A 20,006-nucleotide genomic window follows, 5' to 3' on the forward strand; every position below is an offset into this window, starting at 1 on the left:
AGTGGGACCGATCTGAGCTGCGTTTCCCAAAAGCATCGTAGTACCACTGCCACTCACGATGCTTTTAGGAAACGCTGCTCACAAAATAATTCTTATTTCTATTTATGTAGCTAAATAAATAGACATGAAATATATGATTTTTTCTTTTCAGGGTTGGAGCTAAACTCTGCAGGACAGCGGCACTCCTGGACCGACGTTGCCTTCTGTCCTGATTCATACTTTTTTAAAAGTGAGTAAAAGGTCTTTTAGTGTAATTCTAAAAATGTACACATTCAGGTTGTGGTACACGTCTTTTTGCTATGAAATCTTTAATTATTTCTATAAACTTAAACTTAAGAAAATCTTTTATAGGCCTATTGTTAAATAATATTTCAAGAAGAGCAGCTGGACTGAAGCAACTTATGTTTACGTGATTATCCATACATCATTTTTCAGGCTTGATTATCGTTGTATTGCAATGAACTATATTATACCCTACCCTACAGAGCTTTGATCATAAAACATATTTAAATGTCATCTTATTATGACATATTTATAGAAGATACAGTGACAACTGATATTTATATGCTTTTATGCGGTTATAAAAATCTAATTCATTTACAAGTTATCAGAATTTCAGCTTACTTTTTGGCCATACAAATAACATTTGCACCAAAATGCATAGTTTTAGTTCATTTGGTTTCTGAATAAAATTGAGGTGTTTTTTTCCTCAGAGTGTGAGCTCCATATTCACACTATATGGGCCATAAAAGCCTGATGTATCAGCTATGTGGTGGCTGTACTGAAGTGCACCACGAAGGAGATATATTTAAGGAGACTTTTAATATAATAATCCAAACAATAAATAGAAACATATACGAGGCACACTGTCATAAAACAATGCTAGACAAAGAACAGATAGAAACTGAACTAGAAACTAGAAGATAGAAACTAGAAGATGAACAAAGAAACTCAAACACGAACAACAGAGAAACAAATCAAAAAACAAAATTACACGAATTTTTGTTTCTTTGTTTGTGATTGTATTTGTAATAGTAAAAGTATTAATAATAAATAAATAAATATAAAAAGTGTATTGCCCTGATTTTTAGTCCTTCGCTGTTTCAGGAACCACCCACTCCCGCTTGGAAACCAATCAAATGTTTAAACATTTTTTAGCGCCATCATCAATATCCCGCCCCCTCATCGTGCGACCTCGTGCATCATCATCAAAGTCGTCAATCATCAGAATACCCAAGTAAGTAATTAGCAAAAACATATATATATATATATATATATATATATATATATATATATATATATATATATATATATATATATATATATATATATATATATTAGCAAAAAAGTATCAGTTCTTGATAACTCAAATTATTGTAAATACAATAATTCAAACTTTATTTTCTTAAGTGAGCATGCACATGTCGGCCTACAGTTGTCAGGCGGTTAATATCAGTTTAAAATCATTTCTCATTTAATGTTTTAGGGATAAAATTTAGTGAGGGTCAACTGTGCGCATCATGTTTTTTGGTTACGTTATGATGAGATCACACTACTTTATGTCCATGCAGGCATTACGTGTAGATCACAGATGTGTGGATTAACAGCCCTGCACAATCACATACTTTTTAGGGTGTTTATCTTGGCCATCCCTGAAATACTTTTCATGATAATGAAAATAAATTAGTCTGTATTATTCTTTAATAAGTATGTCGTTTTTGAGAGGTAGACTTTTAAGGTTTTTAAAAGAAGTTTCTTCTGCTAACCAAGGCTGCGTTTATTTAATTAAAAATACAGTAAAAAGAGTAATATAGTGAAATATTACTACAATTTAAAATAACGGTTTTCTATTTGAATATATTTTACAAAGTAATTTATACTTTGTGATCAAAGCTGAATTTTCAGCATCATTACTCCAGTCTTCAGTGTCACATGATCCTTCAGAAATCATTCTGATATGATGATTTGCTGCTCAAGAAACATTTATTGTGTACTATTGGGCAAAATATTTGTGTACAATATTTTTTTCTCAGGATTCTTTGATAATTAGAAAGTTCAAAAGAACATTTATTTGAAATATAATCTTTTGTAACATTCTAAATGTCTTTACTGTTCACTTGATCGATTTAATGCATCCTTGCTGAATAAAAGTATTAATTTCTTTAATTTCTTTTCAAAAAATAAAAATTGTGAATCCTGAAAAAAAAGTACACAACTGTTTTCAGCATTGATAATAATCATAAATGTTTCTTGAGCAGCAAATCATCATGTTAGAATGATTTCTGAAGGATCATGTGACACTGAAGACTGAAGTAATGATGCTGAAAATTCAGATTTGATCACAGGAATAAATTACTTTGTAAAATATATTCAAATAGAAAACAGATATTTTAAATTGCAATAATATTTCACAATATTACTGTTTTTACTGTATTTTTAATTATATAACAGCCTTGGTGAGCAGACGAAACTTCTTTTAAAAACATTAAAAATCTTACCGTTTCCAAACTTTTGAATGGTGGTGTGTGTGTGTGTGTGTATATATATATATATATATATATAAACTCTCAAAAACTATATACTTATCAAAGATTAATTTATCTTTAAGTTTTGTATGTGATGTCTGTCTGTTATGCTATGTCAAATTTACACATTTTGTTTTGTTTTTGTATAGTCCAAATGCCAGGTTCAACTTTACGCCAGTGTCCACATTGCCGGATCAGGATGAACTGCCGACACCGGTCCTGTGTTAAGGTGATTGTGCATAACTAACACTGTTTATTTATATGGCATTGCATTTGTTTTAATACTCAATGTAATTCTGTTTCTCTTTTTGTAGTGTGGAAAATTGCTTGATTTTAAATATAAGCAATCAGTGCGTTTGGCAAAATTTCGTGACCAGGCCCATCAGTGGGCTAAAACAACAGTTAAGTCACGGAATCAATCAAAAGTCTTTGACAATTTAGCCATCATGGTAAGCAAAGTTCAGCATCCTAATTTCATTACCTCACACTTTGTTCTAAACTAAAACATTTATGTAAGAGACTATATAATATAAAGTTGTTTTACATACAAGTACATTACATGCATACATAATACATTAATACAAGTACATGAATAAATTGTAATTCCTGTTAACTGACAGTTCAAATAAAAAGTAATTCATATTATTTTCACTAATGGGCAGAACTCTTATAAATAAAAGAGCTAATAAGCAGTCAGACATCAATGCAGCTGCCATTAAAAGCTCTGGTTCCCAGAGAAAGTAGAACTTCTGCACATGCACAATGACTCAATCAAAACAAAATCTACAGGTTTAAGTCTATTTGATCTTATCACACCGTTCATGTCTGATTCATTGCTAATTTTACAATATGTTTTGAGATTTCAGGAGTTCCCCATTCAAGTAAATAAGTAATAAAAAAAAAGCTGCCTGGAGGCATTGCAAATATGGCCACCAAGTGAACTGACGTTCCTTAAAAGGAACTTTAGCAGAAGCCATGATTTGTTTTTGTTGTTGGTAGTTGTTGTTTTCTGAAATAAGACTTGCATGCATTTATGGATCACAAGTTCTGTTTTTGGATATTGTTGAAAGTTGACAGTCTGAATAGCCTTTCAAAATGTATGTATGGTAAAATATAGATAGTAAGCCTGGACATTTTTTAAAAAATCTGTTTTTGTGTTCAAGCAAGAAAAAACACATGTTGGCTTAGAGTGACATCAGGCTAAGCAGATTTCTTTAAACTTTTTTTTTTTTTTTTTTCTCAGAATTATGAACCATTTTTGAAAGCTGTACTGTTTGACATTCTATTTTAGATGGAAAAACTTAAAGTGCTGGGATACGTTCCTCTTCTGCTACTGGGGAAGTGTTCAAAGGCCCATAGGTGGACAGCGGAGGTCCAGTGTCCCTTTGAGTTCCCACCTGAGGGACATAAGGTGATGGAAAAAATGCTCATACTCTTTGAGCATATTTTACAAGGTAAATCATATTTGCAAGCATTGATACTTAAATGTTTGTCTCATATTTTATGTGTACAGTAAGTTCTGTAGCTATACAAGTTTCTAAACTGTTTTTTTTATTTTTTTTATGTATTTTAATATGACTTTAATTGTACTTTTTAAGGTTTTGGTCCAGAAAAAGAACAAGAGGTCACAGAAGGTAATGAAGCAGAAAGGCAGGACTTGAAAGAGACTGTAGAAGATGAAGAGGACATTACACTGGAGAACAATGTAGAAGTGGAAAGACTGGAGGATGAAGAGCAGATCGAAGAACAACAGATAGAAAGTGGGGAGGAAGAACCAGAGAGGCCTGTTGAGGAACAGAGTTTCAAAAGTCCAGAAAAAGAACAAGAGGACACAGAGGGTGATAGGACAGAGAGTCAGGACATAAACGAGGCTGTAGAAGATGAAGAGAACATTTTATCAGAGAACAATGTAGAATTGAGGATGAAGGAAAGATTGGAGGATGAAGAGCAGATCGAAGAACAACAGACAGAAAGTGGGGGGGAAGAACCAGATAGGCCTGTTAATGAAGAAGGGGAAATGAAAGTGACAAAAAAGACTAAACAGGCAAAGGAGATGAAGAAACAGGCAGAGAAACAAAAGATTAGTGCACTTAAGATGGATGAAATGGATGAAAGAAAAGAGATAGAGGGAGTCGTATTAAAACCAGATTGGTGAGTGGAAGAAGATGGGGTGAAACAAAGACTCTAGATATAGGAAAACATTACATTCCTATTATTCATTAATGGGAGAAAGTGTTATGCACAACATGGCAAATTAATCCCACGTTCTAAATAATAGAACCAATCGTTGATTAGAAAAAGTCACCACTTCATCCCAGCTGCCTTTAGAAGCTCCGGTTGCTATCAGAATTGAGATACGCGTGTATGACTGCACATGCGCATTGGCTACTGCAGTCTGAAAAGTTTTTTAAAAATGCTTTATGAACATTTTATTGGTGATTTTCAAATTGGAAATTTAATCATAATCATTTGGAGAATTTGATTTTTCCCCATTCAGAGAGATAGGAGCTGCATTTGGATGCCCAAGAGGCATTTCAAAGATGATCGCAGTGTGAAATTACTTGTCTTAAAGGGACCTTTGGGTAAAGCCTATACAATGAGCAAGGAACAATGTGAACTCAGGCTCAATGAAAACTGTTCTTTGACATGTACTTGAACAAAGCTAAAACTTTTTTTTTTTTTTACTTTACAGCAAATCAGCTGTCAACATGGCAGCCAAAAGAAAGCGCCAAAAAAATACAGACACAGGTATGAAATGTTATACAATTCAGTTTTCAGTGGTCTTAAACTGAAAGGACCACAGCCTTGCACAGTTTAGCTACAACTAGTTCCAACTCACACCTGCTAGTAACGCTGAAGACCTGGGCTGCGTTCAGCCCCGACAAAACATTGCAAAACGTTTTTTAAATGGAAACGGTGGTACGTTGAACACCCTGTTCTGATGACACAAGAGATGCAACTATGGCAGCTGAGAAGGCCATTCTTTGTGTTCTTTTTGAAGAATTGATATGCTATATTTTTACTATAAAACTCTTATGACAAACATGTCTTCTAATATCTTCAATTGTTGCGTATGCTGAGCTCCAGCGGACACATTTGTAAACGACTTTACTTGGACCCACTGTGTGAGCTGTCTCTTTAATACCGCGTGGTTTATATACATGTTGCTGCTGATTGGGCATTTTGACACACCCACCAAACAAGAGAAAACGTATCTCAAACCTTGTTGCACACCATTTCCAGGAAACATGTCTATTTTGTTTAATATGGTGTTCAACCCGGAAACCGTAGCAAAACGTTGTGCACCGGTTTAAGCTTGAACGTGCCCCTTGATTAGCTGGATCAGGTGTGTTTGATTAGGGTTGGAGCAAAACTGTTCAGAGCTGTGGCCCTCTAGGAACTGAGTTTCAGACCAGTGTTTTAGCTCTTTGCATAGCTAGTCTATTACACATTGTCATCCATTTGGAAAGTTCTCAAAATATTGATGTTTATATTTGTTGTTTCAGTGCTGTTTAGATTTTTAGATGTTTAAAAATTGTTCTGCTTTTTAACTTTTAGACATTCTCTGTTCTAGTTATTAAGTAATTAATACATTTCTAACCAAATTACATTTGTACAGAATGTCCATTCCATGCGTCTCTGGATGTATTTCCAGTGGAATTTGTATCTAAGACACGTCTCAGAAAGGTTGGTATTAATCTGTATCTACAATCTGTCAATGTTGTGTTCCATAATACCGTGACCTTTTCATGTACAGTAAATAAATTTAAATAATTTATTAAATGTATTAAATTAAGTAATTAATGTATGTTTTTGTTCAAACTATGAATGGATCAGTATCCCAAAATATTTAGCTCTGTTGTAATGTTAATAACTTCACATTGAATATATGCTAATGTGAAGGGTACTTTATTGCTAAAAAATAAACATATGGAATGGAATTCTTATTTGCTTTCTGACTATAGTATGAGTATAGGCAGTGTAGAATATTACAGATCAGTACACAAACAATAAATAAGGTGAAGAACAGTGAATTCATATATTAATATAAAATGTTCTGTACAGTACTACAGTGTTGGCTTCTACAGTTTAATATGAATATAACTTATCTAACTATATAGCATGTACAGTTTAGATGTGTTTTTCCATTGCTTTTGAATATGTTAACAGCAGTTGTTGAAGTTGCTCTTCAGTCTGTGAGGCTTTGTTTGGGTCGCATTTATGGGTCAGTTTTGGTTAAGATGATAAGAATCCTAAATTATGAATTGAAATTCAAATTTCACATTGCATGCTTTGATGACAAAACCTACTTTAGTGTGTTTTTGCAGGTGTGGGTCATGCCATGTTGGAGCATTGGGTGTGGAGAAAGGTTGGGGCATGTTAAAAGTTGGAGAAAGGTCTTTATAATTGGTAGTGAAAGCTGTCTGTTAAGGTTAGGGATAGGGTTAAGGGATAGTTTCTGTTGTAGCATTCACCTTTCAGCACGCCACCTTTCGGTACACCCATTACTCCGACCTGCAGCTACCCCTGTCTCTGTTTTTGTGCTGGTGTGTTGCTGTACCACAGTAATACCACATGAGGATGGTGGGATGGTGGCTTTCAATGGTGCTTTGTTTAAAGTTTTTGAGTTACATTAAATGCTTTAAAAATGTAGTAAGTGATGTAATGATGTGTAAAGATGGAAATGTAATGATTTGTTTTGTAATTGGCTCTTTTTTCTTACTTAATTCACAGGGACGTAAGGAAGTGCTGGTGCATTGGTTGCCATGTCCATCCTGGTAAGTAAACCTACATGGCAACTTAATTCACCACTGTAATTTTCTCATTTATTAGTTGTTGTTTTGACTTTTTTCCAGTAGGAAGACATGGCCACCCACCTGGCAGCCTGAAGATCATGTCCAAATTACACTTACTCAATGCTAATTACATTACTGGTACATTATGACCGTTTTTTTGTTTGTTTGTTTTTGAGCCACTGTTATAGTGGACAAATAAAGGTTTGTGTTTTCATTACGTCTATTTATATCTTTTTACCTTTTACAAAAAAAATTAAATATATATATATATATATATATATATATTTCTGAAATATCCAGGGGCTGGAGCTTATTCAAGCTACCACAGGCCAAAGGTTGAAAGTCACCCTGACCAGTCTGTCACAGAGATTACATTTGATATTCAACAGTGCTTTGATCTGCATCGACACCATTGTATGCGAACTGAACTGAGCTGGACGATGACATCACTGTTCACTTCAGTGCTGATATAGATAAATTAACTGAATTAATAACTATTGTTTCTTACATCGGAGTGAATCAATACTGAATTTACTTAAGATGGACAATGACACCATTTTGTTTAAGAGCTGCTGTGCAGCCAAAATTACATACCAGTTATCACTGTAAAGCTGCTTTGACACAATCTGCATTGTAAAAAGCGCTATATAAATAAAGGTGACTTGACTTGACTTGACTTGACACACACAATATAGCCTCTAGTTCCTGATTAACTATACCTACATGTTTTTGGAGTGTGGAGGACACTGGTGCACCCAGAGGAAACCCACAGCAACACTGGGAAAACTATCAATCAGGAAGGGCTCATGGAAATATGAAGTCATTTGTAGTCTTACATAGTCGTTTTTGAGTATAAGCCCATTGTGTGTGTGTGTGTGTGTGTGTGTGTGTGTGTACAGTATCATATATACTTGTCTATTCAGTTAATATATGGATATGAACAACCATATTCTCACTAGACTAGAGGCTAGATGTACAAGGTATATTATAGTGTCATATATTAGTAGATAGACACAGATTGCTCCAAATGGGACCAGTGAGTTGAGTCTAGAGAAAGTGAAGTACCACTACTGCATTAATGCATAAGATATTTAGTAAATACCATAGTAGAATTATTACAATTTTACCCTTGTATAGTTAAACAATGCTTTTAATAATACAAAATATAGTACAATAGTACAAATAGTGCTTACACATCCCTTCTGAGCAAAATAAATTGGGTTACAAAAAGTTACAGCTGAGAAAGAAATTGTGGGAGGAAAAAACTTTTGTAAAAATCTTTATATATATATATACACACACACACACACACATATATATATATATATACACACACACACACACACATATATATATATATATATATATATATACACACACACATACATATACACAGCCTATGTGGAAGATGCTGTCAAAAATGACCATATATGGACAAGTACGTGTGACGCTTCTGCTCAAATGGGTTGTCATTGGCTCTGATCTTCCCTTGGCACACGCGGGATTCGCTGTGATTGGATAATCTTTTTTACCCATATAAAAAACGTTTAATATTGCAAAGTACATTTTGCTGTTATTATTACGTCAGTAATACATTTAGTTAACAATACGGTGTTGCTGTGTTGTGAGGTATTACCCCGTTAACGATATCCTAACCCTAACCCTAGCATATCTTCACTGAACTACAAATAACAGCGCCATATTTTTTGCGTTCCTTCGATATAATGACAGAGGCTTATGGGTAATGTAGTTTAAAACGTTTAATAACAAACTGGAAAAAAGTACTATCTTTAATAAACAAAGGGATATTTAATCATGTTTATTGTGCAAACCTCTATGACATATTTGAAAGGCAGGATGAAATTTGGTATTTTACTATGAACACTTTTAAAACACCTTTGTGCCATCTTTTCATATATAGCCTATTTGAAAACTGTGTCCAACATTATTCTTATCATGGACAACAAAGTGTGTTGAATCACAATTACATTGTCTTTTCAACAACTTGCCATTATGTAAATTGTTGCAAGTTCATCCAGTCATAGTTAACAGAACAGAACAAGAACAGACCCCCAAAAATCATCATAAATGCCCATTTGGAATGGGCTTCCGTTTATTTAATTAGATCAAGAACAAGAATACAGTGTTTACAGTAAACAAAGACACCAATTTAAACAACCAATACATATTGTGACACTTCATTGCACTATTACACATCCTTATCCAGTGTTGGGCCTTACTTGTAATACTTAACTCATGCTTTCTCATTCTTCATGTCAAAAGGACCAACAAAAGAGTGTCATTGTACTTTATAATTTAATAACCAATCACTGTAATATAATCAGTTATACTTCAAATGAACACAACTGGTCTTGACATGCTGATTTAGTACTAAATTTAGCATTGATTGATTACATTATAGCATACAACATGAAAATCAGGTGGGTTGATGTATTTAAAAACACTGATAAAATAGTCCACATTCTGGATGAATTTTTACATTTTCTTGGTTACTTGCATTAGGACAGCTCTAACCCTAACCCTAACCCTAACCCTAACCCAAGACATTATTAATAAAATGCTAATTCAAGATTCTGAATTGTGGCATAAGACAACTATATTCAGACTATTACCTAAAATGCAATTCTACATTGTATAATCATTGTTGATTGTTGGGTAGTAACTAATTACATGTAATCTGGATTATGTAATCAGATTCCAAAAATTAAGTACTTGTAATTAGATTGTTACATTTTAAATACTCATAATCAGACTATAGGTTTTTTTGTTTTGTTTTATTGATTACATGATTACATGTTAATCTCACAATGGCAGTAAATATATATATATATATATATATATATATATATATATATATATATATATATATATATATATAAAACATTCTCCCTACTTCTTTTTTATCTTTTAAAATTCCTTTCTAAAAAAAATTAATTTGTGGAATAGCACTCACAGTTTAACCACTAGTCATGTGTCTGTCTCTAAAAAACTCATGCCAAACACAGCATTTGATCACTGGATTTACAGAAATCATTTTAAGTGTTTTAAGTGCTCAACATTGCATATCTAATCGACTTCTGATGTAAACATTATTAATTGAATAACACTGAGTCAGTTAATCATGTATCACTGTCCTTGGAAGGCTTTTGTCTTTTAAACACACTAAAATGTACAAATTCACGTCATTTCATATTAACATGCAATGCAGTGTTTCTCCACAATTTTTGTCAGATGAACCTCTTTGACCTACTAATAATTTTACTTGAAGTAAGCCCTGAGATTTTTAGTTGTTAGGTCAAAAATAAAATAGTAAGTTTTATTCTCTGATGTACATTAATGGCCACATGACATGCAGATAAACATATCAAATACAAATCATAGTCTATTACCTTAAATGTGTAATGTAATGGATACAATTTGTCATGTAATTTGGAGTTAGTAACAGACTACAATTTGTAAGAACTGCACTGACTATGTCATAGTATTTATCAGAACAGTATGTATTAGTCAAAAGAGAATATACTGCAGAATTATCTGCACATCACATGCAAAACCTGCCTGAACAGAGAGGAGATAAAAAGACAAGACTGGTGTTGTAGATCACTGTACAAGTATTTTATTTTGCTTACAGTAAGGAAAAAAAATTATTAGGTGAAAACGTTATGTATCCTTATATACTTTCTATCAATGTAAGATATGTACACACTGCAAAACACCCCTCACAGATATACACTGTATGATCCCATGAGAGCTAAGGAAAATGGAAATAATAGAATATAATTAATAGGGATGGAGGTTGTATGGCTGTTTATAAGACTATAAAAATGCGTGGAGTGAAACACCTGTCTTACATACACAAACACATTTAAAGATTCAAAAATAATAGTCAAAACTTGTACTGCTGAACCTTAATCTCATTTCCATTAGGATGGGAAAATATTAAATAGATTCTGTTAATATGCTAAAATGTTTCTCACAGTGAAAAAAAAAAAAAAAAAAAAGAAATACAGCTTATTAAAATAGTTCTTCAGTATCTGTCTATTCTATATACTCAGGTTTAGTCCTCATCACTGTCTGTTTCATCAGAGCTGTAGTTTATTGCCTCAGTTTCTTCATCGGAAATGTTATCAAATAGAATGCTGTCCGAAGCCTGTCCCAGAACACATTGTCGGTATAACATCCTAGCATTATTTTGCAGAAACTGAAGGTCTTCCAGTTTTCTCTTGAGAAGGCACAGTAGTCCATTGGCACTCTCCTCTGAAAGCTCAAAGTCACTGTCTACACAAAAAAGGAATGAAAAGAGGATAAATAAAGGATAAATAAAATCAATCCCTAATGTTTTAATTCCAGCAATGCATTGGTTTTGAATTTGTTATGGATACTCACTGTTAGTTTGTATTTGAACTGAGAGATCCCTCAGGGAACATTCAGCTTCCTTCAATGATCACCAGTGTTGCTTCACCTCCGTCACTATGATCTGCTCCTCCTCCTTCAGTCGGGAAAGCATCATGAACCGGTCAAAGACCATCTTCTTAGTTGAGAGGTTGCCATTACCTGCAATTAATGAAGGTCCTAAATTACCATCTTTTAAACACTGAGGAGGACTGTATTAACATCAAACAATGTTTATCAAATACACTGAATATTTTTTTAAAGTTAATTACTAGTGTCAGGGCATTCCCATGGCCATTGGAAATGATCAGCTGTGAGCAGTTCATCCACAGAAGGAAGCTGGTGGACTGATTGTTCATTGAAGTCCTTAATGGCAGCTGCCAAGGTTGACTTGTCTTCATTAATTTTCCTCCTTATTTTGTGCCTTCTCTTGTTGCTATCTAATAAATCAACAACATATATTATTATTACAGCACTCAAGTTCATTCCTTAGCTATATGAATTATTTTTTATCATCATCATCATCATCTTATCTGACCTGTCTGACGGTATAGATTCATTTTTCTCAGCTTTATGCTGACATAAAGGCCTCGAATTCTGCCCTCAAGTCCAGTGTCCTCCTTTGCACTTGATACTACATCCCAAACAAATGAATTAGCCTTACAAATTTGATATATTCTGCCTTCTGTGCACAACATTTATAAATGGAAAAAAATGTTATTACATAAAAAAACTAAAACAGGCCCTTCAAAATGTATTACCTGTGGCCCACTGCTGGACATCACTGACATTAAGCTCAGCCTGCAGACTTTCAAAGCTCTCTCTTTCCACTTTCAGCCTTTCGGTTGTCTAAATACATATCAAAACACTATAAAATTAATTTGATCATAAAGGTTTATAGTTCAACAATGTATGCAATAGACGTAATTGCTCAAATTATGTTAAAGGGTTAGTTCACCCAAACATGAAAAGTCTGTCATTAATTACTCACCCTCATGTCGTTCTACACCCGTAAGACCTTCATTCATCTTCAGAACACAAATTAAGATATTTCTGATGTCAGAATGCTGTCAGATTTCCTTCCACAGACTGAATTTTGCAACTACCACTTTGACACTTTGAAAAGTTCATAAAGACATCGTAAAATTAATCCATATGAATCAAGCGGTTTAGTCCACATTTTCTGAAGAGAATCGATCACTTGTTATGATGAACAGATGAAGAATGAACCTCATTGTTTATGCAGCACGTTTGAGCCTCCAAGAGAGGTTTGCTCTTGTGCATTATTCAAGTTTGGTTGAGCTTCTGCTTATGTTTGCTGATCAAAGTTTACATGCGAGTAAAAGCCTAAATTAAATCTGTTCGTCATAACAACCAATCGATTTTCTTCAGAAAATTTGGAATAAACTACTCAATTCATATGGATTAGTTTTCCAGTCTCTTTATGGAGTTTTAGAAGCATCAATGTTTCAGTAACAAAGGCAGTCTATGGATGGAAATCTGACACCATTCTGTCATCAAAAATATCTTAATTTGTGTTCTGAAGATGAATGAAGGTCTTACAGGTGTGGAACGGCATGAGGGTGAGTAATTAATGACAGAATTTTCATTTTTGGGTGAACTAACCCTTTAAATGTACTTTTTGTACGATAAGAACAAGGTTGACTTTTGCATCAGTAAAATACCTTAATGTATCTTTGAGACAAACATTTGGCCAGATTTTCAGACTTCCGTTTGTTCCATGCAGAAGCAAGAACAGTGAGCATGTCTGAACGTGCTATTATTAGATAGTTGGTCAAAGAAAATATATTAAAAAAAGTTATAGTCATGATTCATTGATACTTAGAAATAACTATATGTTAAAAGTAGTGTTTATCTAATATATTCACCAGCTTTGGACATGTATTTAGTGCAAATTGCACCTCTCGACAAGAAGGAGTTGACTTGCTCCACCTCTTCTCCAATTGTAAGACCAGCTCCCTCTTGGTTTCTTCCAGACCATTTTATCTACAAAAAATAAAAACAAAAAAAACAATGGCTGTTCAAATAAAAGTACATGTCCATACCACAAAAATATCATTAATATAATTTAATGTAAAGAAAGAATCTTACCTCACAACTCCACTCATGTGCTTTGGCATGCATAACTGATAATAGTGGGTGCATATTTAATAAAGGCCTTAGCTCTGGACAGTGTCCCACCACTCTCTTTAAGTATGGCCAGTACTTGCAGGCGACATCTGAGCAGAAGAATGACACATTTTCTTTTGAGAGGGTGTTTTGAAGGAACAGGGGATAAGCAAATATTTCCCCTCTGAACATATTTAGGCCTTTTAAAAGTCCTCCATGTCGGCACACAGCAATCTCAAGGCCTTCCTCATCAATCTTTGATGTCGACTTTTTTGCAGACTCCTTGGCTGCTGTCCATTGAGAAGAGCCACACATCCCTTTACCTGTGGCCTACAAGACATTACAATAAAATTATTATTAATATTTCAATAATGGTAGCTGGACTGGAATAAACAATATGACAATAAGTTAAGGGTTATTACATGCTTGGTCTTTTCATGAACATATCCCACAAAGGATGAAACATCTTCATCCTTCATTATAAATGTCCCATCGAAGTAGCCCTTCTCTGTGCTTAATTTTATTGGGAAAGAGAAACATGATATAGACAGTTAAGTAGTACAATAAAAAATAAAGAAAAAAAAACATACCCATGTGCATTATGGAACCTGTACAGCTTCCTGTTACCATCCACTGAGATGGCATGCATGGAAGGACTGCAAGCAGGACATTTAAATGGCTGTACACCACAAAGCCTCTCAACCTCATGCTGGGCAAAGGTCCACTCCAGCAAGGCTTTCTGGAATGTGTCTCCACATATTTTACCACTCTGTTGAAATAACCAAACCAATCAATCGCTTTAAAGAACAAACATCATGTTAACAATATACACTGAATAACAATATTTACCCTGCCATTGTACTCTGTTCGCCGGTCAAGCATTCCAAGGAACGCTTTACGTGAAAGACCTGGAGCAAAAAGTTTTAAATCCAGAAAAGACCTAAAAAGGCCAGCCTCATACACGGTCTCAAAATGTATAGAGGCTGGCCAGTACCCAGACTTGAGGAGATCACTGAGCCCCACTGACCATGTTTTCCCACAGCATGAGGTCTCCAGTGATGGAAGGGTGAGATTGTACCGTCCTATAATAAAAAAGTTCACATGCATCACAACAGCTTTAAAAATTCCTAATCACAGATATTACATGCAAGCATTGAGTTCTTATATTAACCTTAATTTGTGTTGTTTTCATAAAGAGAAAAAACTACATCTTACCATTAAAATTTATTACAATAATGGCCTTGCCACTGATCAACCTGCAGGAACTTTCTGAACAGGCACAAATTTTCTCTGGCAAAAGTAGTGGAAGATATCGAACTAAAAATTCAAAAGCAAAACAATGATAATAAACTCCTTAGCAAAGGATTCATAAACAAGGTAAAATGAAATATAATCTAATATATTTATTAAATATATGATAATATATCATAACTATTTTAAATATATATTATAATTATATACTAATGAACAGCCATTTAAAATGTACAGACTGAAAAGTATGATGGGACACATGAAAAGCATACCCTGTTCAGAGAACTCAATGGCCTCGGAATGTCTCTTCACTGCAGTGGTTGGACACAATGGCTTGAAGAACCCATGGGCCATAGAGTCTCTGTTATGGAGAGGTAGGTGCTGATGAACATCTCCATCACACACGGTGCATAGAAACTGCCTAGGTAGACAGTCCCTGCACCGTACAATGGCCTCTGCAGTAAGACAGTGTTGGCAGATGCGTTCCTGAACATATTCAGCTGCCAAAAGATTCTTAACCATGGCCTCCCTTGCAATGTGCCATCTTTCATGGCTTAGGGATTGCCTCTTTTGCCAGGATGTTGCCAAAGACACCTCTTCAGGCTGAACACATTCGTCATTAAGGATATGCTCCAATTCTTCAATGAGTGAAGCTTCATTGAAGGAGAAACAAAAAACAGTGTTATTAGTCAATACACAATACAATCAGTTTTTATAGAGATACAATACAAGGATCTCGGTAACACTTTAGAATACTGATCCCTCATTAATGAATAACTACACAGGAACAGATGAGTAAAGCATTATTAACACTCTATAACTACTATTAACTATCAAGAAACTCTGATTAATGAACTAGTAAGTAACAGTACTCAGTTGAAGATGGTAGTTCACTATTAGCTAATCAGTAACTACTGTTTTTTCATACCTCCCAGAGAACTATTAAAAACTACTATATACAGGTTCATAATTAATGTGAATGATGCATAATATATAATTAATTCTAAAGTGAAGATCATGGTAACACACTAGTGATGACTGAAGTATTACCAAATCCTTCAGAAGGAATTACTAATTATTTGGATCAGTATTCTAAAGTGAGAAACATGATAACTCTCTAGTAACTACTGGAGTCATTGTAAACTTTTGAGGTTTTTGTACAGTTTTGTACAGTAATTCCTTCTGATGTATTTGGTAACACTTAAGTAATTACTAGTGGGTTACCATGATCTTCACTTTAGAATACTGATCCAAATAATTAGTAGTTCCTTCTGAAGGATTTGATAATACTTCAGTCATTACTAGTGGGTTAACGTGACCTTTACTTTAGAATTAATTATACATTATGCATCATTCACATTAATTATGAACCTGTATATAGTAGTTATTAGTAGTTCTCTGGGAGGTATGAAAAAAAAAAAACAGTAGTTACTGATTAGCTAATAGTGAACTACCACCTTCAACTGAGCACTATTACTTACTAATTCATTAAACAGAGTTTCTTGTTAGTTAATAGAAGTTATAGAGTGTTAATAATGCATTACTCATTTGTTCCTGTGTAGTTATTCATTAATGAAGGATCAGTTTTCTAAAGTGTTACCAGGATCTCATTTATAAAAAAATATGCAATTATGTAGGTTGCAGCTGGCAGAATATTACTTAAACTCTATTAACCAGATGCCATTCCATATAACCATAGTGTACAGTTACCAGTTTCTGCTCGATAAACAAATTCCTCTTGGATGGGCACACTGGTGGGACCTTTAAACAAAATAAAATTAATACATTATGCTTTGGGGTTCTATATATCTGGTTCTACATGTAATTAAGTGCACTTAAAGATTAAAACAGACTGCATAAATCTAAACATTTACTGAATATGGAGAAACCCACAGGAAAAAAATACTATAGTAATTTATAATAAATACTATAGTGTTTTTGAACCATACTATAGTAAATAGTATAATGTATATATTATAGTATTTACAACACTTGTGCTACAGCTTGTGCTGCTATGCTGCTACAGTATACTGTAGTATTAACTATAGTGAACTAATAAACTAATAAATACTGTAGTATACTTTAGTTTTTACAAGAGTAAACTGTAATGTATATTGTAGTATAATATACCCTATAGTTGTAGAAAACTTAGTACAGTATTGGGTAAAGTAATTTGTTTATATTACTATAGTTGTTATATTACCACAGCAACTATAGAATTACCACAACAAATTAATTCAAGTATTTTACAATAGTATGGTTAAAAAACACTATAGTATTTACTATAATGTACTAGTATTTTTTCATGTGGGAAATATAAATCACAACTGAAAATAACAGTACATTTAAACAATAACTGTAAATTTACAACTGTCTCACCGTGGTTAGGAGCCTTTCTTTTCAGTTTTTGTTTTATTGAGGTTTTTTTTTCGAAGCGGCCGTATAACATTCCCGTTTCTGTCCCTTTGCCTCCACTTCACAGTCGTAGGATGTGGCTTAGACCTCTTGGCTTGCTTTTTTTCTTCTTTCTAAATTGCAAATAGTATATATTTAACAGGTTTTAAAGTAGTTTATACTTACCTTACATGAATAATATATTAGCCTATATAATTATTCATTTGTAGTTTTCTTTAAAATTATTTGACAGAGAAAAAGAAGTCAAAATTAAAAAAAAATTAAGATACAATTTCTAAAGTTACCTGTATCTGATCAAGAAACACATCTCCAAGAACAAGTGCTGCTTCTAAAGAGCCTGTGGACATTCTGCTTGAACAAATGTAAAATAGAGTTGGGTTAAGTCAGGTTTACAGTGAATTGATTAATCCACACATCTGTGATCTACACGTAATGCCTGGCATGGACATAAAGTAGTGTGATCTCATCATAACGTAACCAAAAAAACATATAATGCATCAATAAAAAGTAATCGTTGCGCACAGTTGACCCTCACTAAATTTTATCCCTAAAACATTAAATGAGAAATTATTTTAAACTGATATTAACCGCCTGACAACTGTAGGCCGACATGTGCATGCTCACTTAAGAAAATAAAGTTTGAATTATTGTATTTACAATAATTTGAGTTATCAAGAACTGATACTTTTTTGCTAATATATATATATATATATATATATATATATATATATATATATATATATATATATATATATATATATGTTTTTGCTAATTACTTACTTGGGTATTCTGATGATTGACGACTTTGATGATGATGCACGAGGTCGCACGATGAGGGGGCGGGATATTGATGATGGCGCTAAAAAATGTTTAAACATTTGATTGGTTTCCAAGCGGGAGTGGGTGGTTCCTGAAACAGCGAAGGACTAAAAATCAGGGCAATACACTTTTTATATTTATTTATTTATTATTAATACTTTTACTATTACAAATACAATCACAAACAAAGAAACAAAAATTCGTGTAACATTAAACAAGCAAAAAAAGAAAAAAAGAAAGAAAAGCAGAGAGCAGATTAAATAAAGCAGACATATAACTAATTCACATTGAATTAATGAAGCTTCTGCAAGCATTTTTCTTTCCCCGTCGGGGATTGTTTAGAATTAAACTGTATTATGTAGTAGCAACATTCGTCCCCACTAGAGATGATGAGTAAGTTATATAGCCTACAATAAGTTTCTGTAAAAAAAAAAAAAAAATATTCTAAATAAGTATTCTAAATCAATATTTCTGCATATGCTGCTTCGGCACCTGCACGAGATGAAATCGTGAATCTTCGTTCGATTGAAGGGGCGGGACGATGATGATGACGTTGACTATAATAAATTTCTGCGTGCAATACATACGCATTTTCTATCAATGGAAGTTTAACGGGAGGGTTTTGCGTACCATATATACGCCAAATGTGACTTTGGCGTGTAAATACTACGCCGAATGAAAATGCAAACTCGTAGTATAGATACGCAGTAGCAGGAGACTGGGTTGAGAAACTCAAACACGAACAACAGAGAAACAAATCAAAAAACAAACTCAAAACATAAAACAACATATGCAAACTTTTTTTTAGATTTTATTTTATTTTTTGTCTAAAGGTTCAACAAACTCTTCCATAAAAAAAAAAAAAAAAAAAAAAAAAAAAAAATCATATGTCAGGCTTTACAGGGTTAAAATGAACTCTGTCCTCCGAGGTCATTTTTATTATAGTCAGTCTTAGTAACTGTGGTGAGGCGCTGCTATTCTAATCTGCAGATAATAAGAAAGCCACAAATATGACCATTTCCTTTTTTTTTAGTGTTTACCATTGTACAATTATCAGATGCTACTGTTTTTTTTTCACTTTCACTTCTTTCAGTAGTGGCCTAATGGTTAGTGAGTCCAAATGGAAGGTTGCTGGTTCGATTCCAGCACTGGCAGGAAATGACTGAGGTGTCCTTGAGCAAGGCACCTAACCCCCATTGCTTCCCGGGCGCCACAACTCCAGGTATGTATCACAGTTTGCAGTGTGTTCACTGCTCACTACTTGGCCTTCACGTGTCACTTTCACTTTACTGATTGATTACCATATTCATAAATGGTAAATGATGGTACTTCATGGAATACCATAGTATTACCATGAAACATGTAACACCATGTTCAAACATGTTATTAAAAAAAATACATGATCATTTGATTTGTATAAACACAAGAGTTTTAAAAACACAGACACACCATATGAATACATCCAGTTAAAAAACGTCCTTGTGAATTATAAATTAAGGCAGTATGATGATGACGAGTCCTGTGTGAGCTGGACGGCCTCAGGTAGGACGCCCTGTGAGGTGGCCACCATCCTGATGCTGTTGCAGTGGGTCAGTTTCCTCTCATACTGAAACAGTTGCCTCCAGAAGCCTGCGTTTGGCCGGATGAAGGGCCGTGC

At 33.9% G+C, this 20,006-nt stretch overlaps 2 protein-coding genes across 10 annotated transcripts; one reads left to right on the top strand and one right to left on the bottom strand.

Moving 5' to 3' along the window:
- Window positions 1–2: 2 nt before the first annotated feature.
- LOC127495607 (uncharacterized) lies at window positions 3–7,535 on the top strand. 2 transcript variants are annotated; one of them, XM_051862554.1, is made up of 10 exons: window positions 3–229; window positions 1,108–1,237; window positions 2,675–2,754; window positions 2,840–2,974; window positions 3,817–3,979; window positions 4,124–4,676; window positions 5,218–5,273; window positions 6,145–6,212; window positions 7,260–7,303; window positions 7,385–7,535. In XM_051862554.1, exons 3-10 carry the CDS (start codon window positions 2,680–2,682, stop codon window positions 7,446–7,448), a joined length of 1,158 nt encoding a protein of 385 aa, XP_051718514.1. In that variant the 5' UTR covers window positions 3–229; window positions 1,108–1,237; window positions 2,675–2,679; the 3' UTR covers window positions 7,449–7,535. The 2 variants fall into 2 exon arrangements, with proteins under 2 accessions (XP_051718514.1, XP_051718508.1); XM_051862548.1 differs by having other exon boundaries at window positions 4–229; window positions 7,382–7,535.
- A 3,427-nt stretch (window positions 7,536–10,962) lies between these two features.
- On the bottom strand, window positions 10,963–19,074 carry LOC127495561 (uncharacterized). 8 transcript variants are annotated; one of them, XM_051862539.1, is made up of 17 exons: window positions 18,311–19,074; window positions 17,815–17,878; window positions 17,495–17,643; window positions 16,826–16,876; window positions 15,388–15,768; window positions 15,080–15,181; window positions 14,714–14,946; window positions 14,492–14,633; window positions 14,287–14,377; window positions 13,847–14,194; window positions 13,624–13,741; window positions 13,420–13,511; window positions 12,496–12,583; window positions 12,273–12,368; window positions 12,007–12,174; window positions 11,729–11,896; window positions 10,963–11,620 (listed from the first exon to the last, which is right to left on the bottom strand). In XM_051862539.1, exons 3-9 carry the CDS (start codon window positions 17,562–17,564, stop codon window positions 14,343–14,345), a joined length of 1,014 nt encoding a protein of 337 aa, XP_051718499.1. In that variant the 5' UTR covers window positions 17,565–17,643; window positions 17,815–17,878; window positions 18,311–19,074; the 3' UTR covers window positions 10,963–11,620; window positions 11,729–11,896; window positions 12,007–12,174; window positions 12,273–12,368; window positions 12,496–12,583; window positions 13,420–13,511; window positions 13,624–13,741; window positions 13,847–14,194; window positions 14,287–14,342. The 8 variants fall into 8 exon arrangements, with proteins under 8 accessions (XP_051718499.1, XP_051718456.1, XP_051718448.1 ...); XM_051862496.1 differs by having other exon boundaries at window positions 14,473–14,633; XM_051862488.1 differs by having other exon boundaries at window positions 14,455–14,633.
- Between the last annotated feature and the right edge of the window lie 932 nt (window positions 19,075–20,006).

The sequence above is a fragment of the Ctenopharyngodon idella genome, chromosome 2, assembly GCF_019924925.1.
Source record: "Ctenopharyngodon idella isolate HZGC_01 chromosome 2, HZGC01, whole genome shotgun sequence".
Classification (NCBI taxonomy): domain Eukaryota; kingdom Metazoa; phylum Chordata; class Actinopteri; order Cypriniformes; family Xenocyprididae; genus Ctenopharyngodon; species Ctenopharyngodon idella.